This window comes from Dicentrarchus labrax, unplaced genomic scaffold (assembly GCF_905237075.1).
Source record: "Dicentrarchus labrax unplaced genomic scaffold, dlabrax2021, whole genome shotgun sequence".
In the NCBI taxonomy this organism is placed as follows: Eukaryota; Metazoa; Chordata; class Actinopteri; family Moronidae; genus Dicentrarchus; species Dicentrarchus labrax.
In genome coordinates, this window is record NW_026136704.1 from 28,487,914 (window position 1) to 28,503,251 (window position 15,338).

The window sequence follows — 15,338 nt, forward strand, 5'->3', positions numbered from 1 at the left end:
GACACCTAGCTTTGAAAGAGCGGATTAACAGGACACTGCAGTGGTGGCCGAGGAAAACAAAAGCTTCAGACACAATAAATTTCAGTGAGCTTTATTTTCAACAAAACTTTCAAATCTTTTCCAATAATATTGATGACATCCGTTGAACTTAAGTCCATTGTAAAATTAGCTTCACTGAAAAATCTGCCAATTAAATAACGACCAAATTTCCATCAAATAATAAAAATAAAAAATGAACTCAGGCTTTAAATTCACTTAAATTTGGAGACTTTTTTAAAATAAGGTGTACTCCACTTGAACATTTCATTTGAAAAAAAAAAACTTCCAAATTTAAGGGCAACTTTTTCCAAACCTTTTTAAACCCATTACCATAACTTTGGATCTTTAGATCGTACCATCCCGTTTCTGTAATGCCCTAAAGGCTCCTCCTCCTCCTCCTCCTCCTTCCTCCCTTCCTCCCTCCCTCCCTCCCGTTATTTCACTGATGCATCAGTCCTGAAAGGAATCCTTAACAGGCTCCTCTCACATCCCCATTTGCAGAAAAATTAAACCACGGCCAAATTGTACACAAAACGTGTTATTATAAACGTTGTTTGAGACTATCAAGAGAGGATGAACGTATGCATCAGGGCAGCAAGAGCACTAATTTAACCCTCCCTCCCCAGAATTTAAAAAGACCTTAAAGAATGAGACAATTTTGTTCCACTAACTGTCCAATTAAATCACCCAATCTGGGGCAAGATGCTCTTGTCTCAGTCTTTAAGGTTCTCAAAATGGCAGCCACTGGCCGTAAGGCAGCACCCCATCAAAAGGTAGCAATACACTAAATCTCGAAGGATTGTTGATTTTAGCTTTGAAAGCATTTGCTGTGGCCATTACTGCCAGTGGGCTGACAAGAAACAGACAGCTGCCAAGTGCCTGCACAGTTAGATCCCTGTTCCCTCAACTAATGATTCATTTCATTTGGATATTTTTCACAAACACAGCCCTCCCACCCAAAAGTTAGCCAAATCAGCCAAATCAGATGTGCAAGTATTTAAAGGGGACAACAATAGAACTGAGAGAACAGGGATCACAGTCCTAACCAATGAGAAATAAAATGGTTATCGTAAACTGATCAATAGTCATCTTTTATCATCTTTTAAAAAGAGCTTAAATTAAATGTGCAATAATAATTCTCATTGATTAGAACAGTCGAGAGCATCTCACCATAACGAAGGGAACCTCATTTGCGAAAAGGCTTAAGCTGAACAATCGAGTGGTCAGAACGCCTTGATGCAAAATAAGGTTATCACGTTGCATAAAAAGAAATAAAAATCAAAAAGAAACCGTAACCCAAACCCCACATATCAAAGCAATAAAGGGCAGAGAAATAAGCCATAACCTCAGCAGTCTGAGGTGCCCAAGTTATCTTTTGAACGAGCAGTCCAACTAATAGTAATTTTGTAATCCTTCTTGCCCATTCCCCGTACGTGCCAATTTTTTAAATGAATGTTCTGCACACTTCTCTCTCATTTGGGCATCGTGAGTGTACAAAAAGCAGTGCAGTCAGTGTTATTGCCTGAACCCATCTCTGTGTGTTAAGTGCAGCCCAACCTGCTCGGGTTGTTTTTGTCGAAGCATCTTTTGATAGCTGGTTTGAGCAAAGCCAGCTAACATGCAATGCACAGAGAATGAATTCCTGCTACATTTTAGGTCAGATGGTTCATTTTGATGCATTCGGCCGTCACTCTTCCAAAAAGGGGAAAATAAATCCACAGCTTCCTCCTTAACATTTGTGAAATAATGAAACTGTGCTAAAGAGCCCATAGATCAACGTAACAGTTAATTCCTCCCCCAGAAAACAAATTCTCTGCCAATTCAGCTGCACTGCAGCGAGTAGTACTACTACATGATAGAATATTATTTTCTTCTCCAACAACACTCACTGTAACTGGAGATCTTAAGAGTGTGTCTCAAGAGTCCATTTCACAAGTTAAGGCTGGTGACAACAAAGATTTCATTACTCAAATGCACAAGCTTAACAAAGCCATCTGTCTAGACTTACCACTTGTTAACACTGGTAGCAGGAGAATAAGGGCGACAATTTAAACAATCTCAGTTTAAGTGCAGCTTTGAAAAATTGCACTTGCCATCAAATTTGGAGGGGCTACAAGATTATCAGTGTTGAACTCTGCCTCCAAAAACATTTCATGCACAAGGTCATTTAAATGTTTTAGATTCTAATAAATTCTGCAATTTCTAAAATTATAAATAAATTCACAGGCCAATATTGCAGATCAAACAAACTGGCAATTAAGGAAACAGTCTCCAGTGCTAACAAGAGAGAAGGGGAAAAGCTTTTCAGTTTGTCAGCCAGCCTTTTGAACTTGTTTAAAACAATCTTAAAATGAAGATATATACACAAGGTGTAAGGTGCAACCCACGCCGGCTGCACGGCTCGCAGAAGTATGGCCATCCATAGGAAAGTGAAACACAGGACATAAAAAGGAAAGAAAAAAAAAAGCGTTCCCTACAATTAATCTCCACCCAAAACCGGAATCCTCATGACTCATGGTGTTGACAGGCTGCTTATTCATTTTTAGTGTTCTAAAGCTGAAGACAGAGGAAAGGGTCTGGGTCTTTTAGAAGCACAAGCTTCTTCACAAGCAACTGGACAGTCTGGCTGCCTCTTGGAATAAAATCCAGCATCTCTGTCCATGGAAAATCCAAGTGTGTCCTCATTCATCAGCCAGATAGAAGTGCAGCTAAGCCAGCAAAAAGATAATTCAGACCAGCCTCCATCCTAATTATCTCCATTCTTTGCAAACGGATGACACAACCAAAAACAGTTATGAATTCACCTATGTGGTCTGACATTAAATTAGTGTGACGAATTTTCAATTAGGTGAACGTGACTGTGCGGTATGAAGTGAGTAAGATGGTGGAAAATGAAGGGTTATTACTTTAGAACGAGTTGAACTGCTTGTTAAGGCACTTGATACAAATCGGTTAAAACTTCCAAAATAAAAAATGGAGAATGGAGGGTGTCACATAGCGGTCTGTTGGTGCTGGCTTTGTGTCATTCGTGGATATGAATCGTCACGATGTGCATCGATATATATTTTCAACTTGGTCCCATGCTTTCCTCGAGGTGCTTATGTCTTCAGGGTGGGGTGGTGCAGCACAGAGCCCTATAAAAAGGCAAATGAGTTCTTCCGAAACGCATCCATCAAAATACACATTCCTTATGGTGGCATCCAAAAAAGGAAGACAGACAGAAACTGTACATAAAAAAAAAAACTCCAAGACAGGGGGGGGATGAAAAAAGGTACAAAGGGGAATGGAGGATGGACTGATCTGTAGAGAGAGAGAAAAGAGGGAAATTAAATTAGAACAGACTCTCCATTTACTTTAGTGCCCCCTAACTGGGACTGCAAAACAGTCTGAAATTATTCAGTCATGTGTATAGATTACTTATAGCCTTCAACAAGTAATGACTAAATTATTTTATTCAGTAAAATTAGGTGATATTGATACAACTAACAACAAAAGTCAAACTAACCAATCCGTACCTCTACTCTATCTTTAGCAGCACGCAGCAGTGTACAAAACATTCAGCAGCTTCTCTTTACCCGGTGCTGACGGTCATTTCATCATTACAAAAAAAATAAAAAATAGTTGCCAGCAGCAGGTCATATCAGTTGTCACTTGATAACGGGCCAAAATTAAACTTGTTTGTTATCAGGTTTCTGTTTGTCTGCTCTCTGCAAGCTGGTGTCTGGCTCCAACTCCACTGTACAATCGCATGTGGAGACGGAGTGTATTTGTAGTCTCCCACAACTCCAACAGAGTGACAACTCTTCTCTAGTAAAACAATATAGCTGGTCATTTCAGGAGTCGCATTATCCATTTAAATTGTAGATACAATATAAGTGAAAGTTCAAGCTTTTAAAATTCAGTTTTGGAACAGGACTTTCAACTAGACTAGGTTGAAACCTAGCATATGGCTGGACCGTGTATGGTCAGCGTGCTATACCGTGACCAAATTGTAAATTCCTGGATATGAAATGTTATCTGCAATTTTCTGTAGTGGTCCACAAATATTTGTTCTTAAAGTGTGCTGAAGTAGCAGATCACATGACATGGTTTAGTTATGTTTGGGTAAAAAAAAAAAATAAATAAATAAAAATTAAATACAGTAGCAAGAACATTAACTTTCCATTCATATCTTAAGGTGTTTGAACTGGTACTAATTATCTATTAACTGCCCCCACACTTTCATTTGTTTCTTTGTGCGGGATGTTCCTCCTTTTTCAGTGAGTCACGTTTTGCTAGTCTCACGAGTGAAGAGTCACTTTCGCTTCACTTTTTTAAAATACTCATCCCATCATGGTAGCAAAACCCTCCCATGACCAAAACCACTGTCAACAACACTCAAAATAAAACTGTTTGGTGTTCTCAGGCAATATGAGCTCATTGTGATGTTTCTGCTTTTTTCAATGAGTCACTCTGGTTAATTTAACTACGTGAGGAAAAAGCCGTTTTAGGAGCCGACTGTCATGTCCCTATTTATATACAAGGTGAGACCAAGGTGTGGCCCGTGTAGTAAGTTGGCATAGACTAAAAGTCAAGTGAGGGATGAACGAGCGATAACCTTAGAGCCCTGCGTTTATATTCATAGAATCTGGAGTAACAGTATGCAACTAACATTGGCGCCTATTCAGCCTATGAGGAAACAAAACTCGACTGACCACTGGTGTAACTTCACTCAGTCATTGCCGCACTTCTGGGTTTATAGTGCTGACTGACCGCTTTGCTGCAGTCCAGCCAAAAATAAGGTATGACACACTTAGTAAGCTACACCCGTTATATTTCAGTGCATCAGATACATGTTTAATCAGCATTTAGTTCCATGTAAATATCGGGATCAGACTTTGTATTGGCATTAAAAAGGACTCTGATCAGGACCGAGATTTTATTTTGGATTTATTTTTTCAGCTGATATCCCTCCTGCAGCTGGTAGAGACCGAGTGTCTGGCTCAAGAACACCTGAAGTCAGACACCTTCCGTGGGGTTTGAACACAATCTTTCTACCCAATGTTCTTCCTGTCTTACAGTACTGCAGATTGCCTTTGTCATGTTTCATAACTTGGCTCTGTCAAAAGGTAACAGACGTGGCATCTTTACTTGGCAAGCAGAAAAAGCATTGTCTAGGCATTGACAGTAATAATGGCTGAATGTAATGCCTGTCATTAATCAGTCTAATTATAAAGTGTCTTTGATCTAGGCTTGTGTGTGAAAATAGTTATACTGACATCAAAAAGAAAAACAAACAGTTAAATCATCCAGGAATTATCCTGTGTGTGTGTGTGTGTGTGTGTGTGTGTGTGTGTGTGTGTGTGTGTGTGTGTGTGTGTGTGTTAAACAGCTATGTGTACCTACTGGCTCATGGCTTGACTTCTTCACCACTCTCGCTGTGGTACTCTGCCACATATAGACTCTTGTCAATGATGCCAGGGATGGGCTTGATCTCTGTTCCAAGCTGCTCCTCAATCCCTTTCAGGTTGAAGCGATCATCGTAAGTGATGAGGTTGATGGCGAGACCCAAGTGTCCAAAGCGGCCTGGATAATAGGGATGTGAGCATTTAAATTATCATTGTTCTTTAAAATAAATGTTTGTACAAGAGGCTGCACGGACAAAAAAAACCAAACAAAATAAAACATAACCAATATGGTCTCTTACCGGATCTACCGATGCGATGAAGGTACGTTTCTCCCAGCTTGGGGAAGTCAAAATTGATCACAACATTCACAGCTTGAATGTCAATTCCTCTTGTGAAGAGGTCTAGAGGAAATAAAGAAAGAAATCAAAACCTACACCAACATAGGATATCGACTAAAAGTATCTGCAGATTAAGAGTTTAGTTTATTACGAGCAATCGATACAAACTTAAAATATGTAAACAATAATACAGTTTTGTTTGTCTCCACTGCAACAGCAAAAAACATGGACACACCTGTGGTGCAACATATGCCTAACCAACAGGGCACCACTGAAGTATTTGTGTGCATGCATGACCATAATTATGGTGACCATAATTATGGTCATGCATGCACACAAACACTTCTGTGTTAGTTTCACTTTCATTGCACTCTTTAAACTCTCACCATCCTACCATGGTAGCAAACCCCATGTGATGTAACCACACAACTTTTAAACTAGAACTGAAATTAATGCTGAAGAGGAGCAAATATACACTTTAAAACAGACAAATATTAAAACTCTGGCAACAGAGACATTTTGTGCTCAAGACTCTACATCAGCTGCAACTTGATTAGACACACTGAAAAGTCAGTGACAGACATGGTTGTTATTCAAAGCTCAGTGATGAAGTTTCAAAGTCTGACCAGTCGGTATTCGCCACTCTCTAAATGGAAAATAATGGCTCAAGCTGGGGCAGAGCAAGTATGGTCACAATAGCTTCCAGTTATTGCACAATTCTACTTGTACAGTTCAGGAGATGTACATGCACATGTCGATACCACTTACCAGTGCAGACAAGATTCCTGCAGAGGCCGTTTCTGAAGTCATGGAACACACGGTTGCGATGCTCCTGGAGAGCAAAAGAGAGAAAAGTGCATTTAGACACCACGGTTGTAGCAAAAATAGGCTTTAATATGGATCAATTTTAAGTGTTCAAGGCAACATGTAACATGTAAGTTGACAAATAAGGCACCTGGGTAACTGGACAACATGTACAGTTTCACATCAGGAAAACTACTGGCAGTGGCAGCAACACTCCAGAAATAGAGCACTGGTGTGAATTGTAGCAGCACATCAAGTAGAGGCACATGCCAGTCTACGCAACGCACCACTTTATCGCACGCCTAAAAGTAATAGTAGCAGCTGTTCTGGCATGCATCCATAGCCACCTGTGTATTTTGGTCTTAAAGTTGGTATTTCTGAGGCAGTACTTCAAGCTGACCTGTCTCATCTTGGCATGAATGTAGAAACATGAATAACCAAGCTGGGAGATCTTCTTGGCAAGGAGTTCCACTCTCTGAGAGGAGTTGCAGAAGATTATAGACTGGTTGATCTGGAGCTGAAAAAGAGACCACCAACAACAGTAAATTATGGTGAAATTTGTTAGGTTTCAAGCCATTTAAGTGCCCAATGATAAACATTTCTAATGAACATGCAAAACAATCAAGTGTTAAAATGGACTAAAAAATACAAGTTATAATATATTGAAGTCAAAGTGTGCGACATAGCCATTTGCATTAAAAGCCTGCAGTCAAGTTGGCCTTTACACTGATGTTTTCATGACACAGCTGAAGTTAATTAAAACAGGATCATAAAGTGCAGGAAGGCAACACTTACCCTGGAGAACAAGGTGTTAAGGCAATGGACCTTTTGCCTTTCAGTTACATAAGCATAATACTGAGTCACACCCTTCAGTGTAAGCTCCTCCATCAGGTTGATCTCATAGGGTTTCTGCAAATGTGAATTCTACAAAGTAGGTGAGAACACAAGGCTGTTATATTCAGGTTGTGCAACAGATAAAAGACTGATTTATTTATCAGCCAATAAATAATTAAACAAGGGCTGAAGTTAAATATGAGAAAGCTGTACCATAAACTTCTGTACGCTGAGAGGGAAGGTCGCAGAATAAAGCAGAATCTGCCTCTGTTTGGCCAGGAAGCCCAGTATCTCTTCCATCATAACCACAAAGTCCTGAGACAGGAGTTTGTCAGCCTGTTGAGCACAAGGACGAGGGGGGAAAGGCACATTAGAGCAGTCTTATCTTAAAAAAAAAACACAATATGGGTCAAACAGAATGAAAAATAAAACTAACTCACTTCATCCAGAACAATCATCTGCACTTGATTGACTTTGGCCACTCCTTTCTTGATGAGGTCTAAAATTCTCCCAGGAGTGGCAATGACCACATGTACTGTAAAATAAAGAAAAAACATAAAAATAAAAGATACACAGCTACATCAAAGAACGGCAGGGTTATCATTTGCCTAAGGATCTTAAAATACACAGCTTTTAGTGAAGCACTATTTTAGAAAAAAAAAAGGACCATGTGCATCATATTGGCAATATTCAGCGGTGCAGGCGTTTCGATTGGTTGCCATATTTCAAACACCTCTTACGTGCCAATAATTTTGCAGCACAATGACCGAAAAGGTATTAAAACAAACCAATGTCATACGTTAGCGAGTCATCAGTGCATTTCCTGATACTCAATAGTAACAGCAAAAAGTGTAGTCAATAATTATAGCCTTAAACAATGAGAAATGCACAACCAACTCACACTGTGGTTTCTGTGATGGCTATTAAGCTATAAATAGATTGCTTTTGAGAGATTAGATTGCCAATATCCAGCCAAAGAGGACAGAGCTCCCTTCATTATCGGAGTTAAGATACTGAGATCTGACATATAACCCAGAGTTAATGCATGAGCCAGATCAAGATCCATCATCTTTAGTCTCTTGATTACACTCATTACAAAATGTGCAAGAACAGGCCATTACGTGCAATATCATGGATATAGTCACTGAGCATTTTGAATTAACCATACACACTTCACTGTACTTGAGATGGGATATTCTGAATAAATTCTCACACGTATTTATAACTAAGAAGCAGCTGAGATACGGGCAACATGATCCTTACCATCAACTTGTTTATAACTGTATATTTTGAATATCTGTCTGCTATTTAATACACTTTTATTATTGATATTATATGTTGGCAAATATGAAAATACCATTTGTGTAAACTGATGTTTACCCGTTTCATCAAGTCTCATAATGTCATCACGTAGGTTGGTTCCACCTGTGGTTGCCATGACCTTCACTCCACCCATGTGTTTGCTGACCTGGATACATATTTGGCTTACTTGCAGAGCCAGTTCTCTGGTGGGCACTATAACCACAGCTGAAAAAACAGGAACATGCGATTAGGTTTAATAAATGTGTGAATACTCTGAGCTGGCTTAGCCTTACTTTGGACACATAAAGCTTTCCAAACCACTAAAATGATCAAGCCACAACAATTAGAGGTTAAAACTGCATGGACGCTTTACACACAATGTCACAAAGATTAGGGTCGTTTTTTATTTATTGATCACACACAGTGGTAACAGTTGTTTTACACACAGTGGATCTATATTGGTTTTATACTCCTTCTGTCATGTTGGTTACGTTCCATCCCGTTTTCATCCCCATCCTATTAATGAATGACTCATTTGATTAGGTGAGAGTCAAGAATGCTTCTGAGCAAACTTGGGAAGAGAATAAACTTTCTTACCTTGTATGCAGTCCTTCTTCAGGTCAATGCGTTCAAGTAAGGGAATGAGGTAGGCTCCACTCTTTCCCGTGCCATTCTTGGCTCTGGCCAAGATATCCCTTCCTGACAGTGCAATGGGAATGCTTTCCTCCTGAACAAACAGCAGTAACACCACATTACCACACAACTACTACTTTTTATGGCTGGGTACGTTACAGCCAGTTTACAGCACATACCAAAGGTATGGTTACTACTTTGGTCATTAAGTCTCAGTCCACATGTATCTGGCATGATTGTTGTTTCATGACATGATTGTCATTCAGAGTAGTATTTCATGCCATTTTAAATTAAGATAAGGTTATCCTTTATTGATGCTGTGGAGGGGAAGTTTGGGTGTTACAGCAGCATGAAGACAGAAATAAGCACAGTTAATAATGTAAAGTATATAAAATGAAAAAGGTACTAAAGGAAATTTTGGCAACGTGACAAAAGTCAAGGTACAGGATGACTGATAGGACTTTTCAAATACAGCCTACTCTATAATTATCAAAACATGCACTTCCTTAAGCACAAAGAGACCACCTTCTTCCGCTGTCAAAAGGAATCAAATCTGAGTATTGTCTGAATGTACCTGGATTGGAGATGGCTTTTCCCAGCCCATCTCAAAGATTCCCATGAGCAGCTCTCTCTTTAGGCAATAATCTTCAAACTCGTTGCCTTTAGTTGCAGTCACATCCTGTAATCATCACAAAAATTATAAGTAATTAGAATTTAGTTCACCAGACAGAAACAGATCATGGGTTTAAAAACTGGTGCATGATGTCCTACTAACAATGACATGGGAGAGTGTTATTAAAAACAAAACAAAAACAAAAAGTAGACCAATGTGTGCACCAATTTCAGAAATGAAAAGCAAATTATTCTTATAGCTTGAGTAGAAGCAATGTTAACACCAACCAGACCACTGCCACAATTACAATGGAGATGAAAATGTTAAGGTTTTTATTTCCACAACAGAGTACGACACAACTATGTGCTTTGTAAGGACCACCTACAGACGTTAAGCACCCGAGATCCTACACAGTGTGCTTTATACGACAGCAAGATGATTACCACAGAATAGTTAACAATGCATGCATATTGCAAGATGTTTAACAGAAAAACAAGGGCAAAAGTTGTATCATTCATCGCCTTGTTTACAGTAATAGTACATACAATTAAGTCCTACTCTTTATAAAAAAACAAGCAAATGCCTATAGCTTTGCAGGATTTGCTAGAAGGACATGAGGGTCAGCAAAATCACATTACTCACTGGGGCAACACTGGTTTCACATTGGGTAGAAATGCTTAGTAAACACAGATTATAAAAAGCCTCAGTAACTGATATAACTGGCAAAAGGACAGAAGCAGAAATAAAACTACTATCTGCTATTTCTACTTCCAACTTGAATGACCTTCAGATCTCTAAGAGGAGAACTATCTTGTACCAACCGAAGTTTTCATCCTCATGTCTTTTGGGGGCAATTTCAAATTTTTCTTCCAGTCGTCTCCAGGCCTGTGGATGGTAAAGTTCTTGTCAGCAATAAGCATAATAACTGTGCCAACATACAGAAAACACAGCCAAACTCCTGGATTTCTAACATCAAATAACCTACTTGATGACAGCATTAGTTGTAGGGGCTGGCTGGGAATTCCCATTGTTGATTGCACCTTTCATCTGGTTAAGTTGCTGTTGTTGGGGGCCTCCTCCTCCTCCTCCACCTGGTGCTCCAGCCGGCTTCACGGAGCCCCTTAGCTGTCCATTCTGGTTGGACAAGCCCAAAATCACTGGGTTCTCTGTCCTGACAGTACTCATGTTTACTTAGCGTGACGTTTATGTTCCAATAACAATGAAACCCCTCTCTCTCTCTCTATAATATATATATATATATGTATATATGAAGTGAGTCCACTCCGGAGGGACCACTCAAAACTTAAGCTTGTCCTTCCCTCTTGAGACTTTAATAACTATCAAATGTAAATTGTTGTAATGTTTCTGTCTCAGCAGGTTCCTCAACAGTGTTGCTGAATCTGGGACATAAAGTGTGTGTTTAAAAGAAAGAAAAAAAAAAAAAAAAAGAAAACTAATTCCTCTATTCAGTTTATTAGAAAACCTATGAGCATGGGTATCTTTCAGTAAATTAGGGCTTCGCATAGATGTTTTCTGACATTGTTATTTTTGGGGTAATCATACACCAGGAGGGCTGAGCTAGCGTTCAAGTACTGGCCAACTGTTTAGCTACCCATCTTGTGTAAGCTTCACCGAGCCACTGCGTCTTTTCTCGGTTTTATCCAATCCTGAAAAACACAGGAGACACATTAGTTAGACAAAAAAACAACTACAACGACACTGGGATTCAAACGGTGTAATGCTGTGTTGAGAGAGCAGTGGAGGAGGGGAGGGGGGGTGGTCGACGTTTAAACAGCTGGCCTCACGTCAAAAGTTAGCCTAATGTTATTATCTGCTAACAATGTGGAAACAGCGTTAGAGCATCCGACCAATAACCTCAGATAAAAAACCACAATACATAATTTTTTTTAACCTCCGTTTAAAACAGCTAATCAAACTTACCAAAAGCTAGACTGGAAACGATGATTAGCTCGCGTTAGCTTCGCCGAAGCCACCGCCGTGCTAAGGTCTGCTAGCAGGCTAACACGATGACAGTAAAAAGAGAAATTATAAAAGAAGTCACCGCGACGTAACGACGGAAAGCTGGTCGAGAGCCACACGTGAATACGAAAACCATGTAAGACACACATGCGTTTACCTTGAATACCTGATGTAACCGGTTCCCTATGCGGTGTTTTTGTGAGGTGCACTCAATTTTTTTCTTTTTTTTTTTTTTAGCTGACTACGAAAGAGTCTTGTCAACCAAAGCGTTCAAGATGGCTTCCACTCGTATTTGAACCCGCCCCTCCCCTTCTCTGCAACGAATCAGCTGATTTCATTTCAACAGTGTGTCCCTGTCAACACAACGCGTTCAAAACTATCTTTTAATTATCCATGTAATGTGTGTAAATCAAATGTACATGCATCTGCTTTCTAAACACGACTCTGCTGCAGTGCTGTTGATGATTAATGCCACATTTTAGCTAATTAAATAGTACAAACATATACGTTTTACAGGCTGTGATTATTTCCAGTGGTCACTGCATCACAGTTATATTGTGCATGTCTTCTTTTTCTTTTTCTACTCAAATTAAATCTTAAAACATGGGGGAGAGATGGAGGTGATCCGTCAAACCCAAAGGAATCTGACCACAGTTGCAGAAGCCCCCACCCCAAAGTGAGACATATAACAAGATATCTTGTGTCTACCCCAGTCACATTTATTTTCTATCATGATTTATTCATTTATTTTAAATAGACAAATAACATGACAGTATTTAGATTTTCTTACGGTTAAGTAACCTTCACTCTACTGCTCCAAACCAGGGTTATAAAAATTATATTAATAAAGATTTTTTTTATATTTACAGCTGGAGAAGTTCTGCGTTAAGACGTGGCGTGTGGATAATCATGGGGGCATGACTTTTCTAGTTTTATAATGGTGCTGCTTTCAAAAGGCGGCCTAGCAGATTTGAATATGTCCCTATGGAATTAATCTGTTTTTAGCCTTTATTCGACCAGGGGCAAATCGCTGACAGCAATGCACTTTCTTTTTCAGGAATGCCCCGTTCACACTCCTGGAAGCTGCCCAATAACAACCACAGTCTGATCTGCTGGCCACAGAGCAGCTCCACTGGAGCAGTCGGGGGTTAAGGGCCTTGCTCAGAGGCTTTCCGCACCTGAATTTATCAAGTAAACGGACTAGCTTCAGTGGCAAATAAGAGACAACTGCCCCCCCAAATATCCCCAAGATACCTCAATTACATTATTAATAATGTTAGTTTTACCTCCATGATGTTTCTGTGATAAACATAACTGATGGCAGTGACACAGCTGGATGAAGTTTATGGTAATCTCACACCACCATCAGATGAGATTTGTGTGTGTCTGGGTGTGTGTGTGTGTGTGTGTGTGTGTGTGTGTGTGTGTGTGTGAGTGTGTGTGTGTGTGTGTGTGTGTGTGTGTGTGTGTGTGTGTGTGTGTGTGGTTGCATTACTGGTCTAGCAGCAATTTCAGTTTTAGTCACGTTTATACTCTTTTTAGTCTAGTCAAGTTTCAGTCGACTAAGTCTTATTTTAGTTAGAATTATCCATGACTATTTTCGTCTAGTTTTAGTCAATGAAAATTGTATTTTAGTCTCTTTTTAGTAATGCATTTCTATTTAACCCAGTTAATATAGTACAAGTACCTAGTATAGTATAGACAAAAACAAAATTTTCTTTAAGTCACCCATTTCACAAGTCAAACAAGGTTATCTTATTATTACATCTGTCTACAAGAAGGGCCAGAGTCGACTCTATTTCCTGAGGAGGCTCCGCTCATTCAACGTATGTAACATCATGCTGAGGATGTTCTACCAGTCGGTGGTAGCCAGTGCCATCTTCTTTGCTGTTGTGTGCTGGGGCAGCAGGCTGAGGGCAGCAGACGCCAAGAACATCAGCAGGATCACCAGGAAGGCTGGCTCCGTCCTGGGGGTCCAACTGGACTCTTTGGAGGTGGTGTCTGAGAGGAGGATGCTGTGTAAACTGCACAGTGTCCTGGACAACGACGCTCACCCTCTCCACCAGGTGGTGTGGCCATCAGACTGTATAACTCATCCACCTCCGGTCGCGAGAGGGACAGTGGAGACACTGTGCCCTGAGCAAATGTCATTTTTTTTTTACCCAATTTTCACTTCATCACTTTATTTAGTTGTACTGTACCATAGTTAATTTATGCTGCTAACAAATGCTCCTACAATGTTTATCACTTTACCACTGTTACTACTTTATCCAATCGCTCCTTATCACTTATTTAGTTTGTACTTATTTTATTTCAATTAATGCTGCTAAACTGCACGGTGCGTATTGTTGTATATTTTATTATACCTACGTTTAACTGCAATTTTTGATGCATATTGTCACATTTGGTTACTTGTTTTCTTTTTTTTTTCTACTTATGTTACCTGTAAGTGCTTGCATTTGTCACATTTAGTTAATTGTTTGATTTATTTTATGTTAGCCTTTATTTTATTTTATGCTTATTTTTACTCTAACCCTGTAGTACTTTACTTTCCCACCTTTGTGTTGAAACTGTTGCACAGTAATTTCCCTCAGTATAAATAAAGCTTCTTGAATCTTGAATCTACATTATTGTTACCTTATACAAGTTACCTTATATAAGAATACATTCAATTCCAGACACGGAAGACGCTCTGATTTGAATTTACAACATATTTATTTTACCTACCAAACATGTAAGAAGTACACACACATACATTTAAATAAAATAAATCAATAAAATAGCTTCAAATGACAATGCCAGAAAGAATTGACATTACATTCAAGTTTAACTTAAAGAGAAACAAGGTGCTTGAATGTTCGAGCTACTATAACATAATAAAAAAGTGCAAATAAAATGTGTGTGTGTGTGTGTGTGTGTGTGTGTGTGTGTGTGTGGGTGGGGGACTAACGTTAACCCACTGCAGCTGCATCTTCTAAATAATGCCGCGAGTGGGGATTGAGGAAGAGACGTCGCCTGCGTCTGCGCAGTGAGCTGATCAACCCCGAGACTCAGGAAACAGAAACATTACAAAATAATAATAATAATAATAATAATAATAATAATAATAATAATAATAATAATAATAGTAATAATAATAATAATAATAATAATAATAATAATAATAATAATAATAGCGAGACGAAATAACGTTATAACATTTCGTCTCGTCTCGCTTTGGTCAACGAAAATGAAGAGTTATTTTAGTTTTAGTTTTTATTTTGCAAACCACATTCAGTCCCGTTTTTATTCGTCAACAATATTGCATTATATATTTGATATAGTTTCACATGACCACCGTTTACGTTGCGTCTCGTCTCGTTTCCGTCACGTGGGAAAGGTTTGTTGACGACGATATTTAGTCATCAT

General features: G+C 39.2%; 1 protein-coding gene across 3 annotated transcripts; it reads right to left on the reverse strand.

Moving 5' to 3' along the window:
* Positions 1-75: 75 nt before the first annotated feature.
* Positions 76-12,246, reverse strand: ddx6 (DEAD (Asp-Glu-Ala-Asp) box helicase 6). Of its 3 annotated transcripts, XM_051397100.1 has the most exons (15): positions 12,088-12,221; positions 11,892-11,969; positions 10,936-11,617; positions 10,772-10,835; positions 9,912-10,016; positions 9,302-9,431; positions 8,783-8,929; positions 7,843-7,937; positions 7,616-7,738; positions 7,364-7,492; positions 6,969-7,085; positions 6,533-6,596; positions 5,726-5,827; positions 5,425-5,604; positions 76-3,339 (listed from the first exon to the last, which is right to left on the reverse strand). In XM_051397100.1, exons 3-14 carry the CDS (start codon positions 11,133-11,135, stop codon positions 5,429-5,431), a joined length of 1,452 nt encoding a protein of 483 aa, XP_051253060.1. In that variant the 5' UTR covers positions 11,136-11,617; positions 11,892-11,969; positions 12,088-12,221; the 3' UTR covers positions 76-3,339; positions 5,425-5,428. The 3 variants fall into 3 exon arrangements, with proteins under 3 accessions (XP_051253060.1, XP_051253059.1, XP_051253061.1); XM_051397099.1 differs by lacking the exon at positions 11,892-11,969 and having other exon boundaries at positions 12,088-12,246; XM_051397101.1 differs by lacking the exon at positions 11,892-11,969 and having other exon boundaries at positions 5,421-5,604; positions 12,088-12,246.
* Between the last annotated feature and the right edge of the window lie 3,092 nt (positions 12,247-15,338).